This window comes from Sciurus vulgaris (assembly GCF_902686455.1).
Source record: "Sciurus vulgaris genome assembly, chromosome: 2".
Lineage (NCBI taxonomy): Eukaryota > Metazoa > Chordata > Mammalia > Rodentia > Sciuridae > Sciurus > Sciurus vulgaris.
This window is the reverse complement of record NC_136462.1, coordinates 38,620,533-38,639,881: the sequence shown is the minus strand read 5'-3', so window position 1 is coordinate 38,639,881 and position 19,349 is coordinate 38,620,533. Positions and strand designations below refer to the sequence as shown.

The window sequence follows — 19,349 nt, the reverse complement described above, 5'->3', positions numbered from 1 at the left end:
GCATTCTGTGCCTCGCACACAGAGGCTGCTCCAAGGCTTGGAAGTCAGGGAAAAGGAGCGGAAGGCTTTCTCCAAGTTGGTGTGAAATCATGGGGAATGGACAGTGAGGCACTTCTGCAAGAGGGTCTGGCTGTGCCCTTAGACAAGAGGTCCCACAGGGATTTTCCTGTGTGGCCTCCATGTGGCCCCAAGTGAAGTCACATGAGGAGAGAGCTGGGGTTTAGGTCTAGGCTTCCTCCCAACCCACACCTCCCTCTTACATCGCACCATCTCCAAGGAGGGAGTTGGTGCAGTCACTCTAGTTACTGGCATCAGGCAACACTGGGAGTTCAGGTTTGGTCCTGGGCCCAAGACTTTTAAGAAAAATCTTAGTTAACTAGAATGCAGAGTGAAGATGATCACACATTTGATGAGCATTTGAATGACTCATATGTGCCAAGTAGGCAGAAATAGTTCAGCTTTGTCGTTGTTCACTCATTCACTAAGCGTCAGACAACTTTCACTTGCTGTGTGTGGTACACTGACCTGGGCACCCAGAATATGGCAAAGAACAGAGCAAAATCTTTGTCTCACTCAAGTGGGCAGAGATGAATAAATGCATCTGTAATCCACAAGGGTGATTACATACCAAGAAAAAAAAAATAAAGCCAGATTATGGTACAGAGGCCAAGAGGACTGGTGAGGAGAGATGTGCTTCTTTCATGGGGTGGAGTCAGGGAGGCTCCAGCAGAGGCGAGGCCTGAGAATGGAGGAAAGTAGGCCAAGTGGCTATCTGGGAGAAGAATATTCCTCACAGAGTGAGCCTCAGGCCAGAATGTGTTTGGTATGCAAAACATTGTGGGCATAGACAGAGATACAGCCCTTTCTTTGCTTATAGGAAAAGTAGGAAAGTCCTTCAGCTCCCAAGTACAGTCATGCATATAATAATGACATTTCTTTTGTGGTTCCTCCCACTTAGAGTCACTGGAGCTGTCAAAAAGTCACAGTGCAACATGTCACCCAGAAGCTTGTGGTGATGCTGGCATAAGACCTACTGCACTGCCAGTTGTATAAAACTATAGCATATACAATTATGCACAGTACATAATACTTGATAATAATAATAAAAGACTATGTTACTCAGCAGTATTTTTTTGTGGTGCTGAGTATTGAACCCAGGGCCTCACCCATGTAGACAAGTGCCGTACCACTGAGCAACTCCCCTGGCTCTATGTTACTTATTTACTGTACATACTTCTTCATGTTATTTTAGAATGTGTTCCTTCTGCTTGTAAAAGTTTCCTGTGAAACAGTATGCTGTGTTAGCTAGCAGCAGCCTCAAACATTTCATGTTTACCACGTCTGTTGATTGCATAATTTTTTCTTGTGCATGATTTGATCTCAAATTGTTTTGTTCATCATGGTTCTAGGAACAATAGACTACAATACACACACGTGCGTGGGCACGCTCTTAGAGCACAGGTGTGTTGTAGTCTATACCATTTAAGTTTACATAAGTACACTCCACAATGTTCACATGATGATGAAATTGCTGAATGACTCATTTCTTGGAGTGTATTCCTGTGTTAAGTGATGTGTGACTGTAATTATAATACAACGTAGGATGTGAAGCTTGGAACCAGGGCAAAGGAGGGAAAGATCATTTTTCATCTAGGAAAATGGGAAGGAGATGAACTTGCACAGGCCTAAAGGATAGACAGGATACGTACCAGGGGAGAAGCACATTGATAGAGAAGAACAGATGCAGGGAAGTAGGACTGGAGTGGAGGAGTAGAACTGTTATTTTGAAAAATATTTGAAAAGTTATACATGGAAGATGAATCAGGAAAGCTTTGACATCTCTAAGCAGCAGAGTGTACAAAAGCCACGTGTATGAATTCCAGGAGGCAATTTCCACTCAATGTGAAGTCAGGTTCTCTAACCAAAAGGAGTTGCCCCAAAATGGGTGAGTTGCTTGGTGAGTTGCAGGACTTCCCATCCCTGGTAGACCAGATGACTTCTCGGGCCTTTTCAACTCTCCACCTTAATACAGAACTATCTTACCATTTAATGCTTCAGAATCACCTTGATATTTTTCACTTGGGATGAGGCATGTGTTAGGGGTCTGTAAAGATCAATAGTCTCTGTCTTTAGCTCATTGTATAGCTGACAAGTTCTTCCTATCTGGAAATTTCTTTGATTTGGACTGCTCAAATTTCCTCAGTTAAGCAGCAGCTACAATAATCTCTCAGTCCTTCAATCTTTCAATCTCCTTTCTCTCCTCTCTCACACACAACCATTTACCTAACAAGCTTAAAGAGTGAAGAGGTGTCTCCCTGCTCTGTATAAACATCAGACTTACAAAGGGACCTCCTAACTACTGTCTTCATCCTTGGATGCTGAGACAATCAACCCCATTCTAGTGACTTCAAAGTGTCAATTCCACTCCCTGCTGCTTCCCATCGGGCCCTCAGTGGAATCTCCACTGCGCGGGTCCATTTCTTTACAAGGTGGGGGGGACGTCTTCCCTAAGCCCATCTTCCAGATTACCACAGGCAGAGCAAGGCTCAAGCCTAAGTGAGGAGCACATGGCAGTGTGTGCAGAGCCCAGGGTAAAAACAGGGACTGTGGACATTTGCTCTGTCCTCAAAGATCCTCCAAGAACTAACGGGAAATTACACCCTGCACTAAAGCACCCCCTCTCTAAAGGCTCCTCGGGGCCTGTTTTTTGTTCCAACCATGAAGCTTGCTCGAGGCTCCCTGCTAATTCTCCTCTTCATTCAAGCCAGCCTTATTATCTGCATTTGGCCCAGGCAGGAGCATTCTTTTATGGACAGTACTTAAGAGCTCTCAGAAAGCAATTTACCCTGCCCAAGGATGTCCAGGGAAATATGGCGTGAGAACCACATAGCTAATCTAAACACACTCAGAACGTCCCCTTCAGGGCCAGTGTCTATACCCTCTTCTATCCAGCGGCAGCCATCAGAGCTCTGTGAAGGTGCCTCTCCTCCTGGATGCTCACCCTGCTGCCCACCTGTCTCCTCCATGCACAGCCCCAGGTCTAGGTATAAGACTGGCTGAGAAAGACAGGCACACTGAAGGTACAAAGGTGGCAGAGCATAGCTACCAGGGGTGTGTCAGGTGCGGGAGAAAGTGCCCCCAGCCCAAGCCCTACCCACACCTGACCTGGTATTCAGGTGGTCCTGGTACCGCTGCACTTCCCCGCTGCGTGGGTGGCCACTCTCCACCAGGCTGTTGGCGGCGAGGTTCACACCATCGATCTGACCCTTCAAAGTCTTCATCTCCTGGTCCAGGAGGTCAAACCTGATAGGGACAGAGAAAATGAAGAGCAGTAAGGTGCTTTCTCATTCTACCTCCTAAAAGCATTTGTCCAGGTGTGCGGGAAAAGGGGACAGGTATTCTAGCATACCCTTCTTTTCTGGTTCATGGGTTCAAATCCATGGGTTAGCATTTCCTGCACCAGGTGGGAGAAGGTTGGTTACTTACTACTACTTCTGGCTCCACAGAGAGGTGTGAAGGGAGGGAGGACTCTGAAGAGATTACGGTGTGTGTATGGGAGAGGAGTCAATCACTCAGTGCCATGATTCCACCATCCAGGTTGCTGTTCTTGGACCTGGTTCCACTACCCTGATACCCTGACCCAAAGGATACCCTCTGCAGCTAGGTGCTCCATTACTGGGTAGGTAAGGGAGAGCTGCCAAGGGGAATGGGCTTTGTGATTATGAAGGTCGGCCTTCTTGGGTAAGAGCCCAGGACCTTCCATCATCAGTGCAGGGCCACCCGAGTACTGCTCTGGGGAGCAGCCTCTATCCTCCTCCATCCCCGGATTCTGAGCTTAGGCTGCTGAGATGCTGCTTCTCTATGCACACACTGAGCATGCCTCCCCTTCCAGAGGGCTGCTGGAGTCAGAACACCAGAAGTTAGGGTGCCTTGCAGCCTGGTATTTACAAACTGGTCTCTGCAGCCTCTTGGAGTTCTGTGGCTTAGGGACTGCCACAGAAAGTTAGAGCTGGTCAGTCCTAACTTCTTAGTCCCTTTATTCTGATAAGCTCTACTTTCCACATACGGTTCATTGAGCAAAGCTGCTATAGCTGAGAAGTAACTGAGTAACTGGACTAGCAAATCCCTGAGGAACCCCATGCCTCTGTGGGTGAAGCGCCAAGGCCACAAAGCCAGAACAGAACTCATGGCTCCTGCTGCCTGGACTTTGCACCAAGAACATCCCATGGCCTCTCAGAGCCCCCTGCTGACCTAGAGGGGAGCCTTGGCTGGGGAGGTGAGCAGAGGCTAAGCCACCTGACCTGTGCTGCACGACCTCCAGGTCCTCCAGGGTGTCTGGTATTTCCATCTCAGTCAGCCACTTTTCCTTCTCGCCCATCCACAGCTCACAGGCATCTGTCTCCCCAAACACTGTGTACAGGTCCAAGGCGTCCTGCAGCCTCTGCCCACGCAAGTCTGCCTGGGCCACCACCTGCTGGTAGAGCTCCCGGAGGGCCTGTAGCCTGTTGGTCACATCCGGGGAATCCCGGAATTCTTGGGGGAAGCCCTGGGCCTGCTGTTCCAGGTGCTCCATTACCCCACGGCTCTCTTCCAGCTCCTCTAGGAAGTCCTTGTGCTTCTTCCCCAGGGCCCGCGTGGCCCCTTCATCCTGCCCCACATCTTCACCCAAGAGCAGCCGGTGGGCATCTTGCAGCCAGGCCTTCAGGTCATCTGCATCACCCTGGAACTGGAAGAAGTTCTCTGCATCCTGGAGATTCTTTTTGCGAAAGGCAGCCAGCTCCTTCAGCTGGTCCCATTGGCCTGACACCTCCTTGACGCGGGCCTCAATCTGCGGGTACCCAAACTGCTTGTGTGCAATCATGCCTTCAGCCTCCTGGAAAATCTGCTCCAGATGGGCATCCAGCCCGCGCAGCTCATCCTCGAAGGCTTTGTGTTTGCGCTGCAAAATGAGCACGCTGGTCAGGTCCTTGCCATAGTCCAAGGAGGAGTAGATCTGCTCTTTCTCCTTGATCCAGCTCTCGGCCTCATCCATCTCCCAGAAGAACTTCCAGAGCCTCTTGGACTGCTCTAGCTGTGCCTTCCGCCCAGCTGCCATGTCACTCAGCTCCCTGAAACACTGCTCCAGGTGACTGACACGGTCCTGGATGATCTGGGGGTCGCAAGGTTGGTACCCTGGAGGAATAGGAAGAGGGAGGCTGAAGAGAGAGAAGACTTTATTTATGGGCAACCTTCAGATCAGTTGCCAGGTTGGAACCATACACTCTCGAAGCTTCTATCTTGGTGGGGCTTTGGGATTGGATGCCGGGGTTCCCAGTTACTCAGAGGTCAGGCCAAATTCTTTACAATTGGTTCCCACTAAACTTTAGGAATAAAGGAGATTAAAAGTTAAATCAGTTCTCAGTAGCAATGCATGATACAACTTTATTTAGTTATAGTATTGAGGATTGAACTCAGGGCCTTGTGTGTGCTGGGCAAGTACTCTACCATTGAGCTACATTCCAGGTCCATGGCAGGATAGTATTTATTAAAAAGTTAAGAAAGATATTTTAAGGAGGCAGTGATATTGTCTATTTAAGAACAGAAACTAAAAACTTAAATGGTCTCAGACATAATGAACTAGCAGAGAGAATGGAAGATGGATGATGTCTTAGTGGTGCTATGAATGCCTTTCTCAGTATGATTACCAAAGCAGTTGCCTGCTCTGTGGAGAGCTCTGCTGTCCTCAAGCTTCATGCACCATTACTTGATGAAAGAAGCAAAATTCTAAAGATTCATCCAAGGTGGGGTGCCAGGCCAGAGCCCAGGCCAGAGCATGGGGCTCAACAGAGGAGATACCCTGGGGCTCACCTTTCCCCTCAGTGAACTGCAGGGTGGCTGCGGTGATGGCCTTCACTTTGTCCCCTTGAATGGCGATGTCAGCCTCCATCAACTTGTGCTTCTGTAGCAAGTCCTCAACCTCCAACAAGTGCTTCCCAAACTCAGCAGACAAAAGGTGAGCCTGGCGGAAGACAGGGTAGAGTGGACAAGGAGAAGTGAAGAGATGGGGCCCCTTCAAAGGGCATGTCCAGGTATCTGAGCTGGTGGAGACAGATGTAGTAGGAACATGGCTTCTGCTCAGGACAGAAGAAATTACAGACCAGGAGTTCCTACTGAGGGTGCCCATCTGCATCATCCATGGATGGTCCTACGGAAAGCCCAAGCCCCACACTCATCTACTGCATCAGTCTCAAGGCTTGGCGCCTGTGGATGTACTCCACAGTCAGCCTGATGTGCTTCCTCAGTCAAGACCCACTGTGGTAGAGAGGAGAATTCAGATTTTGGTTGGCCCTACGCTACCAGTGTCATATTGTAATTACTGAGAGCCTGATTCTCCAGGCTCCTGATTAACATCGTCTCTTCTTGACCTGGCAGGCTGGCCCATGTGTGACCACAAACCCAAGATTTCTTGGTCACTGGGAATACTGTGCACTTGGGCTGGTGACAGCTGCCTGGATGGAGCAGAATGAGCCAACCAGCAGACAGGCAGAGGCTGCTGACACTCTACTGCCTCAGTTTCTTCATTTTGATTCAGGGATGTGACTGGTTAGGTGGCATCTAAGCAAGCATATGCTCACTGTAGGGCCACTGAGGCCCATGGTGAACCCACTTGGGGTCACCAGGGTGGGGGAAGGGGTAGGTGGTCCCTGGGACCCACCTTGATCTCATCCATCCAGTCGATGCTGTGCAGCATGTCCTGAAAGAGCTTCTGCAGGGCCAGGGTGGTCTCGAGCCTCTGGCGCCGGGACCGCAGCAGCTCCTGCAGGTAGCTCCACAGGCGCAGGATATTGTCTTTACGGGCCATGATGCGCTTCTGGTCGTGGTAATTCTCCTTCTCCAGCTCCTGGGCCAGGTCCTCCAGGGCCTTCACCCGCTCTTCATAGGCAGCTGTGTCAGTCTCAATGGCCTCGTGCTTCTTCTTAGCAGCCTCCACAGCTGCCAGATCGTACCCAAAGTTATCCTATACCCCAGGGGAAAATACAGGCAGTTCAATCAGATTCCCCTGAGTTCATTCCCAAATGCAGAGAGAAAGCCGGTCTCTTCAGTGCAGTGGCTGGGTGGGAAAGCGCATTCTCGACAAGGAGACAGTCTGCTGTCTTTTGGCAGTCGATCTTATCAGAGCCAAGTTCCAAAAATGAAATGTCTTGCAAGAACCTTTTAAAGCAGTCCCTTATTTTATTCTCTGTGCCACATACGTGGGAGATGCTACAGGCATATTACTAGCAGAGCTCTGGTGGCCTGCTGGCACTCCCTGCCAAGAAAGGACCTGTCTGATTCTGGGTAGGAGGGACTGCTTGCTCTCAGAAGCCACAAAGCTGCGAACAGATGGTTTACCCTTGTGCTATCTGGGGCGCACGTACACTCTCCATTGCTCTCAGTATACTCGCTACCCCCTTTCTGGACAGAATTTAATTTCACTCTAAGCTCTAAGTGGGAGGGAACAGATGCTCTGGTGGAGAATCAGCCCTGGGGTCCATTCTTAGCTGGTAAAATATGTCCCAAGCCTAGAGGCCAGATTCCAAAAGGTGCGTGTGATACAGACAAACATACCCTGATTTCACCTTTCCCAGAGAACCATCATTTAATGTCAACTCTGACCCCCAATTTTGTTGCTGCTACAGACCATATAACTTTAGGGGTCACTGCTGGACTTTGAGGCTCTTTCCTAAAAAGGAAATTTAACATAGGCTGGGAGTATATGGCTCAGTGATAGAGTGCTTGCCTAGCATGTGTGAAGCCCTTGGTTGAATCCCCAGCACAGAAAAAAAAATGATAGACTTAATAAATTCTAGAGACTTCTTCCTCAGAAACAATTCTTGATCCAGCCAATTACAAGCAGCTGGGAAGCAAGGATGAGGAGAGGCTTATTCAGCTGCTGTCGAGAGGGCTTTCAGGCTCCAGGCCAGTTGAGAGCTAGGGGCTCTGAAGCACTTCTCCTTTCCTGCCATCCCCAAGTGCATCCCCATTACCTGGGTCACAAGGCGCTGGTTTTCATTGAGCCACGTCTCTCTCATGGCAGCCTTTCTGTCAAAGCGCCGGGCCAGCTGCTCCAGCTTCTCCTGTCGAATGAGCTCACTCCTCAGGGCCAGCTCCCTCTGGTACTCAGCTTCTTCCAGACTTTCCCAAGCCTGTGCCGGGCAGAAAGAGAATTCTTGGGGCAGGAGAAACAGGTGGGTTTGGCCTCCCATCTCTTTCACCAGACAGAGTGATTTCAGGAATCTAGGTAAATCTCAATGCTCTTGGGTGAGGTGGTGGCAGTTTAAAGTTCATTAACAGTGCTATGGCTTCAAGTCTGGGCCAACCAAAGAGTCAAAGAGCACTGGTCATGACCTCCCTCTTCCCTCTTCCCCTAAATCTGCCTCAGACTCTTGACCTAATATTGTGTTTTCCAATTCTCTGGAAGCTCAGCTAATACTAAATGGTTATCTCCAATCTATTAGAACTTCCAGATAGTATTAAGTCTCTAATCCCTGGAAACATCATAAGGCATTTTCCTTCTGTTATAAATAATTAATATTCCACATTGAAAGATAAATTCAAGGTTCTATAGGTGACAGGATATGCAGCTGGCTCCAAAGAATGGTTCTGGGTGTTCGAACATGGCACCGAACCAAAAGATGGTGGGTAGAATTTGATCTCTCAGAATCACTCCCCCAAATAGCCAGTAAGCACCTAATACCACTAAACAAATTGACTTGGTTTAACCTCTTCCAGGGGCCATTCCCCACGCCCACATCAGGAGCTCAACCAACCCACTGAGAATGCATAATAGAAAACACCACGGTACCCGGTTGATGTCAGACACTAGTTTCCCATCGTGGGGCGTATACACTTTCTGATTGTTAGCTCTCATCCGAGACTGGATAGTAAAAAGTAGGACTTCCAGGTTCCCCTTCTCCTGAAACCTGTCAAGAAAACAGAGATAGGAAATTGGTGTGGTGATCCTCATGGCCAAATTGCTTGCTGAAGTCAACAGGAGCCAGAGCCTCTTGGATCTTGGATAGCAAAGTGCATTTCATTTTAAAACAAAGGAAAGGTAAAGGGAAGCAAGAGGTCTGCTTACCTGTTAAAACATCTATCATTCTTACCAAGGGAGATCTTAGTGGGTTTGGGTTTTCATAATGCATATGAGAGAAAACACAATGGCTACCATAGCACTCATCATTTGCTTCTATGTGGAACAGTTAACTGAAATACTCTGATAATTCCTGTAAATGTCAGGTTTTAGCAATCGATATAAAGAAATCCTTCCCTGTTCTGCAAAGGATGAAGGCTTCTGACTAGCTCTTTAGACAGTTTTTTTTTTTTTTTTTTTAATTTGAGTCAATAAAACCTTAGGAGCAGTATTATCCACATAAGAACATATTGTACTGAAAGCAACTTGCCCCCCAAATCCAAATAAGCTGGATTTCCCAACAAGTTCCATAGACCAGATGTTCCCAGGGGGTCAGGAAAGGCTGGGCTCTGGGAGGATTTGGGGTACAGGAGACAAGAACTGGTAGCAGTATTGATGTCTGCCACATGGCCTCTAAGTTCCAGGTAACTAGAAATTTTCACATCTTCATGAAACCCAGGGGTCTACATACTTCTACATCTTTAACATGGCAGTTGGGATTGGCTATAGGCAAGGTCTCCACCACAAGCTCAGCCTAACAGATCTCAGTGCTCACAGGCACTTAAAAAGGCTGAGGCCCTGGAGCACTGTCTACACAGCCAATGGGTAACATCCTGTGTATAGTGCCTGGTAGATTCACAGGGAATGTTATCTGTATCGAATTTAGACTTTAAAAGTGTCAGGTTAGAAGTCAGATCCTTGTTTATAGAACATCCTAGACTCTGGTTCTCACCTTTCCCTGTTTGAGAGTCTTGAATGGAGAGTGTAGGAGATGGGAGGGGAGACCACACATGCACATACATGTTTGTGTGCATGTTTGTGAATACATGCACTTGTGTGTATGCATGGTTGTGAGTACATATGTGCCTGCATAACTGCAATATACACAGATGCATGTGTGTGTATGTACATGTGTTCATGTGCATGTGTGGATATGCTGTGTTTGTGCATGGTTAGGGATTTGTTCATGAGTGTGCATGGTTGTCTGTGTGTGCCTGCATAATTGTATGTGCACACCTATGCATGTGTGTGGTTGTTTGTGCACATGTGCATGCACATGCAGTTTTGTGTGTGCCCACATATGTAACAGGGTAAGCCTGCATGGTTGTGTATGTGTGTATACATATACACATATGGTGGTGTGGTGGTGCAGAGATCCTGAGCAGCAGGCTTAGAGTTCTGCAGAGGAGCAGTGACAGATGGGAGAGACATAGATGGATATCCTTGATGATCACAAGGCCCCACACAGAGAGCTCAGGGCTGAGAATACAGAGGACATCACCAAAAACAAACCTGCAGCTCAGGGCAGAGACAAAAGCGGAGCTCTCCAATATCAGTGCTCCCAGGAGCCTCAGAAGCCTCAAGTTCCCCTCCTGCTTCTCACTGGGGGGCGGGTCTACAAAGTACCTTCCTTGGTTATGAGTCAGGGTTTCTCATCAATGCCTGTTTCCTATAAAGTGATGACTTGAGAGCAGCGGCCAAGAGGGGCACGATGCAGGTGACAGCTGTGCAGCTCTCGAATCTTGAGGGTGTGGCTCATGGATACACTTTGTAAGTCCCAGAGCCATGCTCTACCTCTGGACAGTCCCTGATGACCACCCTCCCAAGTGCCCTTACTTGGGTGGCTTCTCCACTGTGCGGTAGGTGCTGAAGGCCTGCAGTTGTTGCTGGACACCGGTCAGCGAATTGGCAAATTTGCGGCTGTTCAGGACACTAATGGTCTGCTCAATCCAAGTGAGTAGGTCTGAGGCTAGCCCACTGTACTTTTCAATCATCTTCTCAGTCTCAATGGCGTGGTCAATGACCTAAGGAATTGCTTTATTAGTCATTCTCATCAGAATGGCATTGCCACTGATGAGGTCACCAATGAGGGCCAAAATCAAGGTGTCCGGAAATAGGGCTCCCACTTCTCAAGCCCTGGAGAGTTCTAGGTTGGGTTTGTCCCCTGAGACCCTTAGCAACAGTGATGGACTAGAAGGAGGTGAAGTCCTCTTGCACTGGCAAGAGAGCTGGGGTTCAGAAGAATTTGCCCCCTTCTTCTAACCCTATAAAAGATTAGTAAGCTCACTGCACCAGGATACCAGTTCCTGAGTGACCAGGGATTCATCTGTATAAAAACAGGGATTCATTTATTTAAAAATGTTTATTAGGAATCGAGGACCATCTTTGCTAAACACCAGACACAATGATGAATGAGAAACGGTCCTTCTCCTTGAGAAGTTAATGATCCAGCAAATGAAAGGAATCGGGCAGGAGGATCTGTACAGAAGGGTGGGTATATTGTGGGAGCCTCAGAGGTCTGAAGCCACAGACAAACCAAATAAGCCTACAGGGGTTCCCTTGGGAATGTTCATGAGGTTTCCAGGTGGAAGACACCAGGGCTGCCAGTGGCAACCTCTGTCTGGACAAAGATGCGCTGTGGAAGTCAGCTGGGGGGTTTACAGGAAGCTTTAGAGGAGGGTAGGGGGCATGCTCTGCACTCCCACTGCAGCTGGGGGCCCAGACCAAAGCTCTTAGGATGGACAGGGAGACTCTCATCAAGGCCTGGGGCTGGCAAACGGAAAGGGACACTGTACTGACAAGAGAGCTTGGTACCTTGCCGACGCGCTTGCCCTCCACCGCCAGCACCTTCATCTTGGAGAAGTAGTGGTAAAACGCCACCACGTACGTGATGATGGATTTCTCATCAGGGTTTTCTGTGAAGACATCTGTAAGGGGAAAGGGTGCCCTCTCAGCACCAAGCCAAAGCCAGAAAAGTCAGGCTGAGGTCTAGCCTCTGTTCCTCCAGCAGAAGTTCAACTACAGGCATCAAGGGACAACCAATGAGGGTTGGGGTTGTGGCTCAGTGGTAGAGTGCTTGCCTGGCATGTGAGGCACTGGGTTTGATCCACATAAAAATAAGTGAATAAAATAAAGGTATTATGTCCATCTACAACTAAGAAAATGTTTATAAAAAAAAAGACAACCCACGGGGTGAGGGAAGGTCTGATTCGAAATGCACATTAGGACCACAATTACAAAGGCAGAAAGAAGTGGGGTCCAAGGGCACACTAAACCTGTGTACAGGCAGGTGAGGCGCTTGGAACCTGCTTGGAGCTGAGGAGCTGGTCCAGTGCAGAGCCCTAGCCTGTCCCCACACCCTCTCCCTGCCTGAGTGCCCCTGGCACCTGGCCAGCCTCCAGGAGCCCTTTCAGCCTGGCTCCCTCTGGAATAGGGAGGGGGTGTGTGGCTCACCTTCAGGGTCAAGGAGCGGGATAATGCCCAGCTGGCGCTCAGCCACATCAAATGCGTGTTCTAGGTTATGCCGGGCATTGGAGTCCTTTAGCTTGTCAAAGTCGATCAGGTCGGGCCTGAGGAAAAAGCTGGACTGTTAAGAGGGCAGCTCTAGCATGAAGGAAAGACGCTGGGCAGATGCAGGGAGGTACCAGGCAGGAGAAGTGAGAGACAGGAACAGAGGAGAAGGGGCAGCTGTGAGCACTAGCTCATGAGGAAGTGGGCCTCAGGTGCGAGTGGCACTTAAGGGAAGCATGGATGTTAGGGAGACCAAGGACAAAAGGAGAAGAAAGTACAGAGGAACCTTCCCTTGGCCTCCATGTTAAGTGCAACATGTCCAAATACCCCGCCAGTCCCCATGGCTCTCTCCTTCCTCTTACCGGTGCTTGTGTATCAGGGCGTTAAAGGCCAGGCCATCCTTCCAGCTGGAGGTGAAGTTGGTGACGTTGACATGGGGGTAACTATATTGAAGAGAAACATTAAAATCTGAGAAATAGGTGCGGTGGCACAGGCTTGTAATCCCAGTGGCTTGGGAGGCTGAGGCAGGAGGATTACGAGTTCACAAAGCCAGCCTCGGCAAAAGCAAGGTGCTAAGCACCTCAGTGAGACTCTGTCTCTAAATAAAATACAAAAAGGGCTGGGGATGTAGCTCAGTGGTTAAGCATCTCTGGGTTCAATCCCCTGTAAACCCCCCCTCCCCCCAAAAAAAATCTGAGAAATAGATTCTTTTGGAGCCACAAACAAGTGTGTGAAGTGAATGCCAACATGCCAGGAGAGGGATAGATCTGTCCCTTCTTGAGCTCTTCAACAGCAGGGGGCAGACCTAAGCCACACAACCCACGTTCCCACGGCTGTGGCCTATACACCTGACAGGCCCCATGGTCTGACCCCAGGCAACTTTAGAAAAGAATCTGCATTCTTCAGCACAAAGAACCAGGTCAGGACAGGCAGCATCCATAACACTGGAGCTGTTATAGTTCTGGGTGGTGATTCTTAGCGTCCCTTGGGGATGGCAGCCCCCGGGAAGCCAGGGGCAGTGGGGAACCTGGTAGCAGCAGGCTGCTGAGGCACACATACCCTGCTGTCTTCATCTGACACCACAACAGCAATGCATCTTTGGCTGACCGCGTCTCACGACCTTCCTGAGTTTGGACAACAATGTCCTGAATCTGAGGGTGGCAGAGAGAGAGAGATGAAGTAGCTTAGCATGGGGCCTGAGGGGCTCCCTTCCTCTTTCTTCCTCTGCAGCCATCCGTCCGCAGCATGCACAGGCTCTGCCGCGACACCACCCTGAGACCCTGGGTCCCCTTCGCCTCAGTCTGCCAGAGCACATGGGATGGCTTCCTCAAGTCAGAGGAGACAGTTTTAATTGGGTAACTCTAGCAGGACCCTGAGAATCAATGGCACCACACCCCGATTCCTCCTCTGACAGAACGATGCCCCACAAGGTTGAAGAACAACGTAGGAGTTGGATGATGTGTTTTTTCATTAGCAGTTCCTCCTGCCCTTTCATTCTGCTCTTATTACCACCTACTCTTAGGCACTCGTGCAGAGTGACATCAGACCTCCAGGACCTCTGAGATGAGGCCTTGTCTGTGGGCTGGGTGTTCTCTTCTCCCTCCTAGCCACCCTCAAGCCAGCAGGTCAAAAGCCCTGATTTTCTTCCCTTACCCTTTCCAAATTTCCATATGAATAATCTGGAACCTGAATTTCAGGATGAGAAAAGTTTCTGACTGAAAAGCATAAAGCAGATTGTCTGTGCTGTTTGCAATTTCTGAATCAAATTATTTAAAAAACCAAGAAGTTACACAGGAGGGGGTCTCCCGCAGCTTGCAACCTAGTTACTAACTGACTTCTATGGTTTCCCTCAAAACGCTATAACTGAGCAATACCCCTGAGCTTCCGCACTTTGGAAGGACATACAAGATAGGATCTCCTTCCAAAGAGCATTGTCCCGTAAGATGGGTTTCTAATCTCCCAGAACGTGCACAAACATTCGCTCTCTAGTCACCATTTTGTACAATCCCTGAGCCCTGGCCATTGTTGAAAGGCCTCCTTGAATTCCTCGCTGGGGCCCACCTGGAAGCGTAGGATGATGGTCCAGATGAGGCCCAGCACCAGGCGGTGGTTGCCATCCACAATGTCGTGGGAGCCCATGTTCTCCAGGTGCACACGCTGCTCCTTGAGGAACTGCAGGGCCTTGTCCACATTCTCCAGGCAGTGGATGCGCATCTTCCCCTTGGTGGGCCTTGGCTGGGGAAAGCAATGGCACCCGTAGGCACAAAGGGACTACACAGTTACCAGAGGTGGCTGCAGCCTGGACCAGCTCCTGCCATCAGCACCACCCTCCACTCTCCTGGCTAACCTTCAAGGCCCACGGTCACTCTTGCCACTTTTCAAACCCTTCCTTTTAGCAAAAGTAGGAGGTTCCTTGTCGTGAACACTCAGAGCTCGGCAACCAGGCTGCATGGGGTACCCTTCTGGGTCTTCACAGCCTTCTGGGCAGGCACCATAAGGCCTTCAAGTATAATAATATGACAGGCAGTTAACTGAGCACCTACCATGTGCCAGGCATAGTTCTAAGAACTAATTACTGCAGGTCAGTGACAAGAGTAAGTTTAAGCGTGACTGACAACAGACCCATCCCTGCCAACCAAGTTCCTCCCTGCACTAAATGCCTCCAGCCCAAACCCAGGGGGCTCATCATGGATGCCAACTGCTCCATTCAAAGGAATCTCAGGGGTATGCTCTTTAGTGGTGCTTCAACACAGGGTAAGAGAAGGAACTTCAGCCTGGAGTTGAAAAGGTGACAGAAAAACATGGTACCTTTTCATTCAAACCCAGAGGATCTCAGAGTACTTCCTCAGGTACTTGTATCATTGTTCTCAGCCTATGCATGGCAGGAAGGGAGGCAAAGAGGGTCTCATCCGACAGGCCCAAGGTCACCAAGGAAGTAACAGAGCAAAAGAAGCACCTTCACCTACTTCTCCTTCAGAGGCAACTGTACTACTAGTTGGGTTCTGCTGAGAGGGCCTCCAAGATTCCACTAGCATGTGTGGGAAAGCACACAGCAAACGACCTCCACACTTTCCTCTGGCTTCCAGGAAAGATGTAAATTTTTCTCCAGCAACCCATACATTTCAGCCCATGCCAGAAGGCTGAGGCCCAGGCCATGGCAGGCGGCTCCAGACGCCCAGACTCCAGTGAAAACAGTGCTTTGCGTGGCTTCTGGGAGGAGCATGCCTGGCACATAGGAAGTGCTCAAGTAACTGTGGGAGTGGTCAGAAGGGACAAGAAGTTCTGGGGAGTGGTCAGAGGACTCAGTCAGTCACGTGGAAACTCAACATTGTAAATACTGGGAACTCCAGAAGAATAGGGAGAAACTCTGGCAGGCCATGAGAATTCAGGGTACCCTGACTGTGTCTATCCTAAAAAGGGGTTGACGGCACCGGCCATGGGTCCAGGAAGAGGCCCCAGCACAGAGAGGGGCTTTACCAGCATCTCTCCCGAGAGCACCTCCAACAGCTTGATGAGCATCCGCCCATCCCGCAGGTCCTTGTAGAGGTCGCTGATACGGCAGGACACGCGGGCCAGGTGGGAGTTCACCCATTTCGTGAAGGTCTTCTTCTGAACAACTTCCCGTTCATCTGGGTGGGGAGAAGAGCTTTGGGTGAGCTCCCCGAGGTTGGCAGGGCCAATGTGACCTAGGCTGAGGAATTTCACCCTGATCCCAGGGTCCTCCATGCCTGCAGAGGAGGCTAATGCCTTCTCTCACCTGTTTCCCAGGAGCAAGTGCCATTCCTGGCAATACACGTCCACAGGACTAAGGCAATGAAGATGCTCCACCACCATGCACCCAGCAAGACACCCCTGAGTCAGTTCCCACCTCCAGTCAGAATATTCTGTACTGTTATGCCATCGAATTCAGACTTCAATGCTAGGTTCACCCCACCCCCCATCCAACCTTCCACCCTTCCTTCCATCCATCCATTCAATATTCCTCTGCCTAGAATGTTCTTTCTTGTCTCATCCACTCTTCTCTGTCCCCTTCACCTAATTCCCATCCGTTCTTCAAGATTCGGTGTAAATGGACTTTTCAGGAGAGCTTCGCCTGATCCCCTGGCTGGGCAGGTCTCCCTGTGTGTGTTCTGACCTCTGCATTTGCATTTCCAAGTATTAGCTGAATGTCTGATTCTCCTGCAAGACTGTAGGCTACCCCCGGGGCCTGGTGCTTCACAGCTGCTGCTTCATAGCTGTAATGGGGATGACTGTGCTGTGTGGCAGGCCTATGTTAATCCTGATGACGTAGGAAGGTAAAACAAATTACCTGCCTACAAGGAGTTCCTGGTAGGCAGAGGAGAGTGACGAAGAGTTAGGATACGTAGAACGATCCCCACGAGACTAAGGAGAATGAATGCTCGTGGTGGGAGCCAGCCACGGCATTATTCTATCTTTCTCACCCCCAGAATGGCAGGCAGGGGTTCTTGATCTTCAGTTCTGGGATGGTGACAAGACACTTCCACCCTAAATCAATATCAGTCCCAAACAAGCTCCCAGCCTGTGCCGGGCCAGTTCAAGTGGGTAACTCTCGGTACCGGTGTATAAATATATGCTAGTAACCTGTCCAGGTTAGGGCTGGAGAGAAGAGAGAAGACTGGGATAACACAAAGAAAGCGGAGAAAGAGGGACGTGGGAGACAAGAAGAAAAAGAAACAAGATAGAAACAAGAGAGAAGGTGGCATGAGTCCTCCTTCTGTTTGGTTTTGTGAACAGTTTGTGGCAATTGGCTCCCGGCCACTTGGGTTTGGAAATTCAGAGCCCAGCTGACTTGACAGCGTGGCTGGGCCTGGGGCCCTGCAGGATCCCTGGGGAAGGTGAGTGGGGGGTGGGTCACAGCCAGAGTGTGGCTAAGCCAGGAGGGAACATTGGCACTGTGGAAGCAGGCTGGATGGGAGCTCGACAGAGCCCAAACCGTGGAAGGGTTGGCTTCTTCAATTATTAAATATCTGACTTAAGGGTAACAAAAAGAGGAGGCCAGCCAGTGCCGCCTCAAGGGTATAAAGCTGGCAGTTTCTGAGGCTCCAGCATCAAATTCCTTCCTACTTCATGGCTATTTTAGTGCTCGGAACTCAGCCTCTTTATTCATCTGTTCATTCATTCAGCAAATGTTTACTGTACAACCAGCAGGTGCCCAGGCTCTGGGTGGAGGTAGGGAATTCAAGGACAAGACAGTCCCCATCCTTGAGGCAGACTCTATTATAAATATGATGGGTGTTTGAGTCATATAAGAAAAATTCTATGGCAGCCACTGAAATAAGATTTCCAAGAAGAGGAAAAGTACTAGTGCAAATCATATGAACCTTAAATAAATATGAAATTAAAATGGCATTCATGCATTCTGGAACTCTGAGCAAAGTTGCATAGGGAAACCCTTTTGTCTGTGACAAATTAAAATGCTTTCCCAGTTTCAAAGACGGCTTCAGCAAAATATATCCAAAGTTTTGATGATAATGCTGGACAGAAAGCAGCTACATTTATTCTGGGGCATTTATGGATTCAACAAAGCTAGCTACAGTCCCCCAGGGTTTTCCCTAGAAACCAGATCTGTTGTTTAAGTGGCTCATCCTTTCAATCAGATGTGCAACCTTGGACTAAGGCACTGAAACTTTTAGTCCCTTTAGCGCTAAGTGTCCCCAAAAGCTAAATTCTTTATTTTCTTCCATATTATCTTCTCTTTAAGAATCCCAAAATTTCATGACACGGTGCTAAGAGCTGTTTATCTGTACCTGGTAAAAGGATAAGGAAGTACTTCTAGCTGGGGACGTGGAATTTGATTCGAGGACGCAGGGCTGGCACACACATTGGTGCAGAAGTCTCATAAAGCATCCTTAGAGCTCCCCAGTTCTCAACACATAAATGAGGCCCCTTAGGCCCCAAAATGCTGTAGCTGCAGGTTTAGATAGAGCACAGGAGTGGATGGCTGGCTGCCATAACTTGAAGGCTGGGGTGAAACTGCCCACAGTACCCAGCATCCGGAAATACTTTGCAGGGTCGAAACACGGGAAAGATTCCGAGAGGCTGATGATGATCAAAAGGAGAGAAAAGGCCCAGGGGTGGGGATTAATTTCCATCAGCTCATCTGCTCAGCTGCTCCAGCACATTCATTCCCGCATGACCTGGGCACTCCTCAGGAACCTTCCAAGTGAGAAGCCAGTGGCCCAGAGCCCGCTGGGTGGGGAACCCTGGAACTGTGGACAGGAGGGAAGGCGCTGTGCATAGTCCTGTCCCCAAGGCACCTGAGCCATCCTGCAGGGGACCAGGCTGTGGGAAGGAAGCTTCAGCAAGGCCCTATAGGAGCCAGGACTTATTTCCAGAGCCCTAACCCTGCCCATGCAGGAAAGAGTGAATGAGCATGGACTGGTTTGCGGCCTCTGCCACCGTGGAACCCAGGGCCTCCGTGATTCTCCTCCTTCCTTTTTCCTTCCCAGGCCTGGCCACCCTCACTCCCACCATGCATTAGGCCTGCCCCTAGAAAACTCATCTTCCTCACTGGTCAGCTCTAACCCAGAATTACTCTCTGGGTATCATGATGGGTGATCTCTTTCTCAAAGGTTAAGTCTGAGGTCAAATATACACATGACACTAAAACCCTCACATATTTCTCCACTGAGTTCATACATGGAAAGTGCTGGCACACAGACGCATGCCATCGTGTGAGTTATCATCACCACGGCTACTGTCACTACGTGCATGGGCCTGTCCTAGAGAATGCGGGCGCGTAGGCAGCCTCACATTCCCTGAGGCCTCAGGATGGAGTCGAGGAAACACGACACAAACTCACTAACAGTTCATTTTTCAACCACATGAGAAATAAATGGCAATGCATTTTAATAACACAAATGCTGCTACAAGGTATTATTGGCTT

At 49.4% G+C, this 19,349-nt stretch overlaps 1 protein-coding gene across 3 annotated transcripts in view; it reads right to left on the bottom strand.

Annotated features, from left to right (window-relative positions):
- The window catches only part of SPTB (spectrin beta, erythrocytic), a 116,150-nt gene that overhangs the window by 35,215 nt on the left and 61,586 nt on the right, over positions 1 to 19,349 (bottom strand). For all 3 annotated transcript variants that reach the window (XM_079127069.1, XM_079127070.1, XM_079127071.1), the window contains exons 3-15: positions 15,920 to 16,071; positions 14,504 to 14,677; positions 13,502 to 13,593; positions 12,805 to 12,885; positions 12,386 to 12,501; positions 11,747 to 11,859; positions 10,769 to 10,956; positions 8,825 to 8,942; positions 8,007 to 8,165; positions 6,695 to 6,997; positions 5,848 to 5,998; positions 4,302 to 5,172; positions 3,166 to 3,303 (exon numbers count right to left, since the gene is read on the bottom strand). In XM_079127069.1, the coding sequence (XP_078983195.1) occupies positions 3,166 to 3,303; positions 4,302 to 5,172; positions 5,848 to 5,998; positions 6,695 to 6,997; positions 8,007 to 8,165; positions 8,825 to 8,942; positions 10,769 to 10,956; positions 11,747 to 11,859; positions 12,386 to 12,501; positions 12,805 to 12,885; positions 13,502 to 13,593; positions 14,504 to 14,677; positions 15,920 to 16,071 (2,656 nt within the window). The remainder of the gene's footprint in view (positions 1 to 3,165; positions 3,304 to 4,301; positions 5,173 to 5,847; positions 5,999 to 6,694; positions 6,998 to 8,006; positions 8,166 to 8,824; positions 8,943 to 10,768; positions 10,957 to 11,746; positions 11,860 to 12,385; positions 12,502 to 12,804; positions 12,886 to 13,501; positions 13,594 to 14,503; positions 14,678 to 15,919; positions 16,072 to 19,349) is intronic.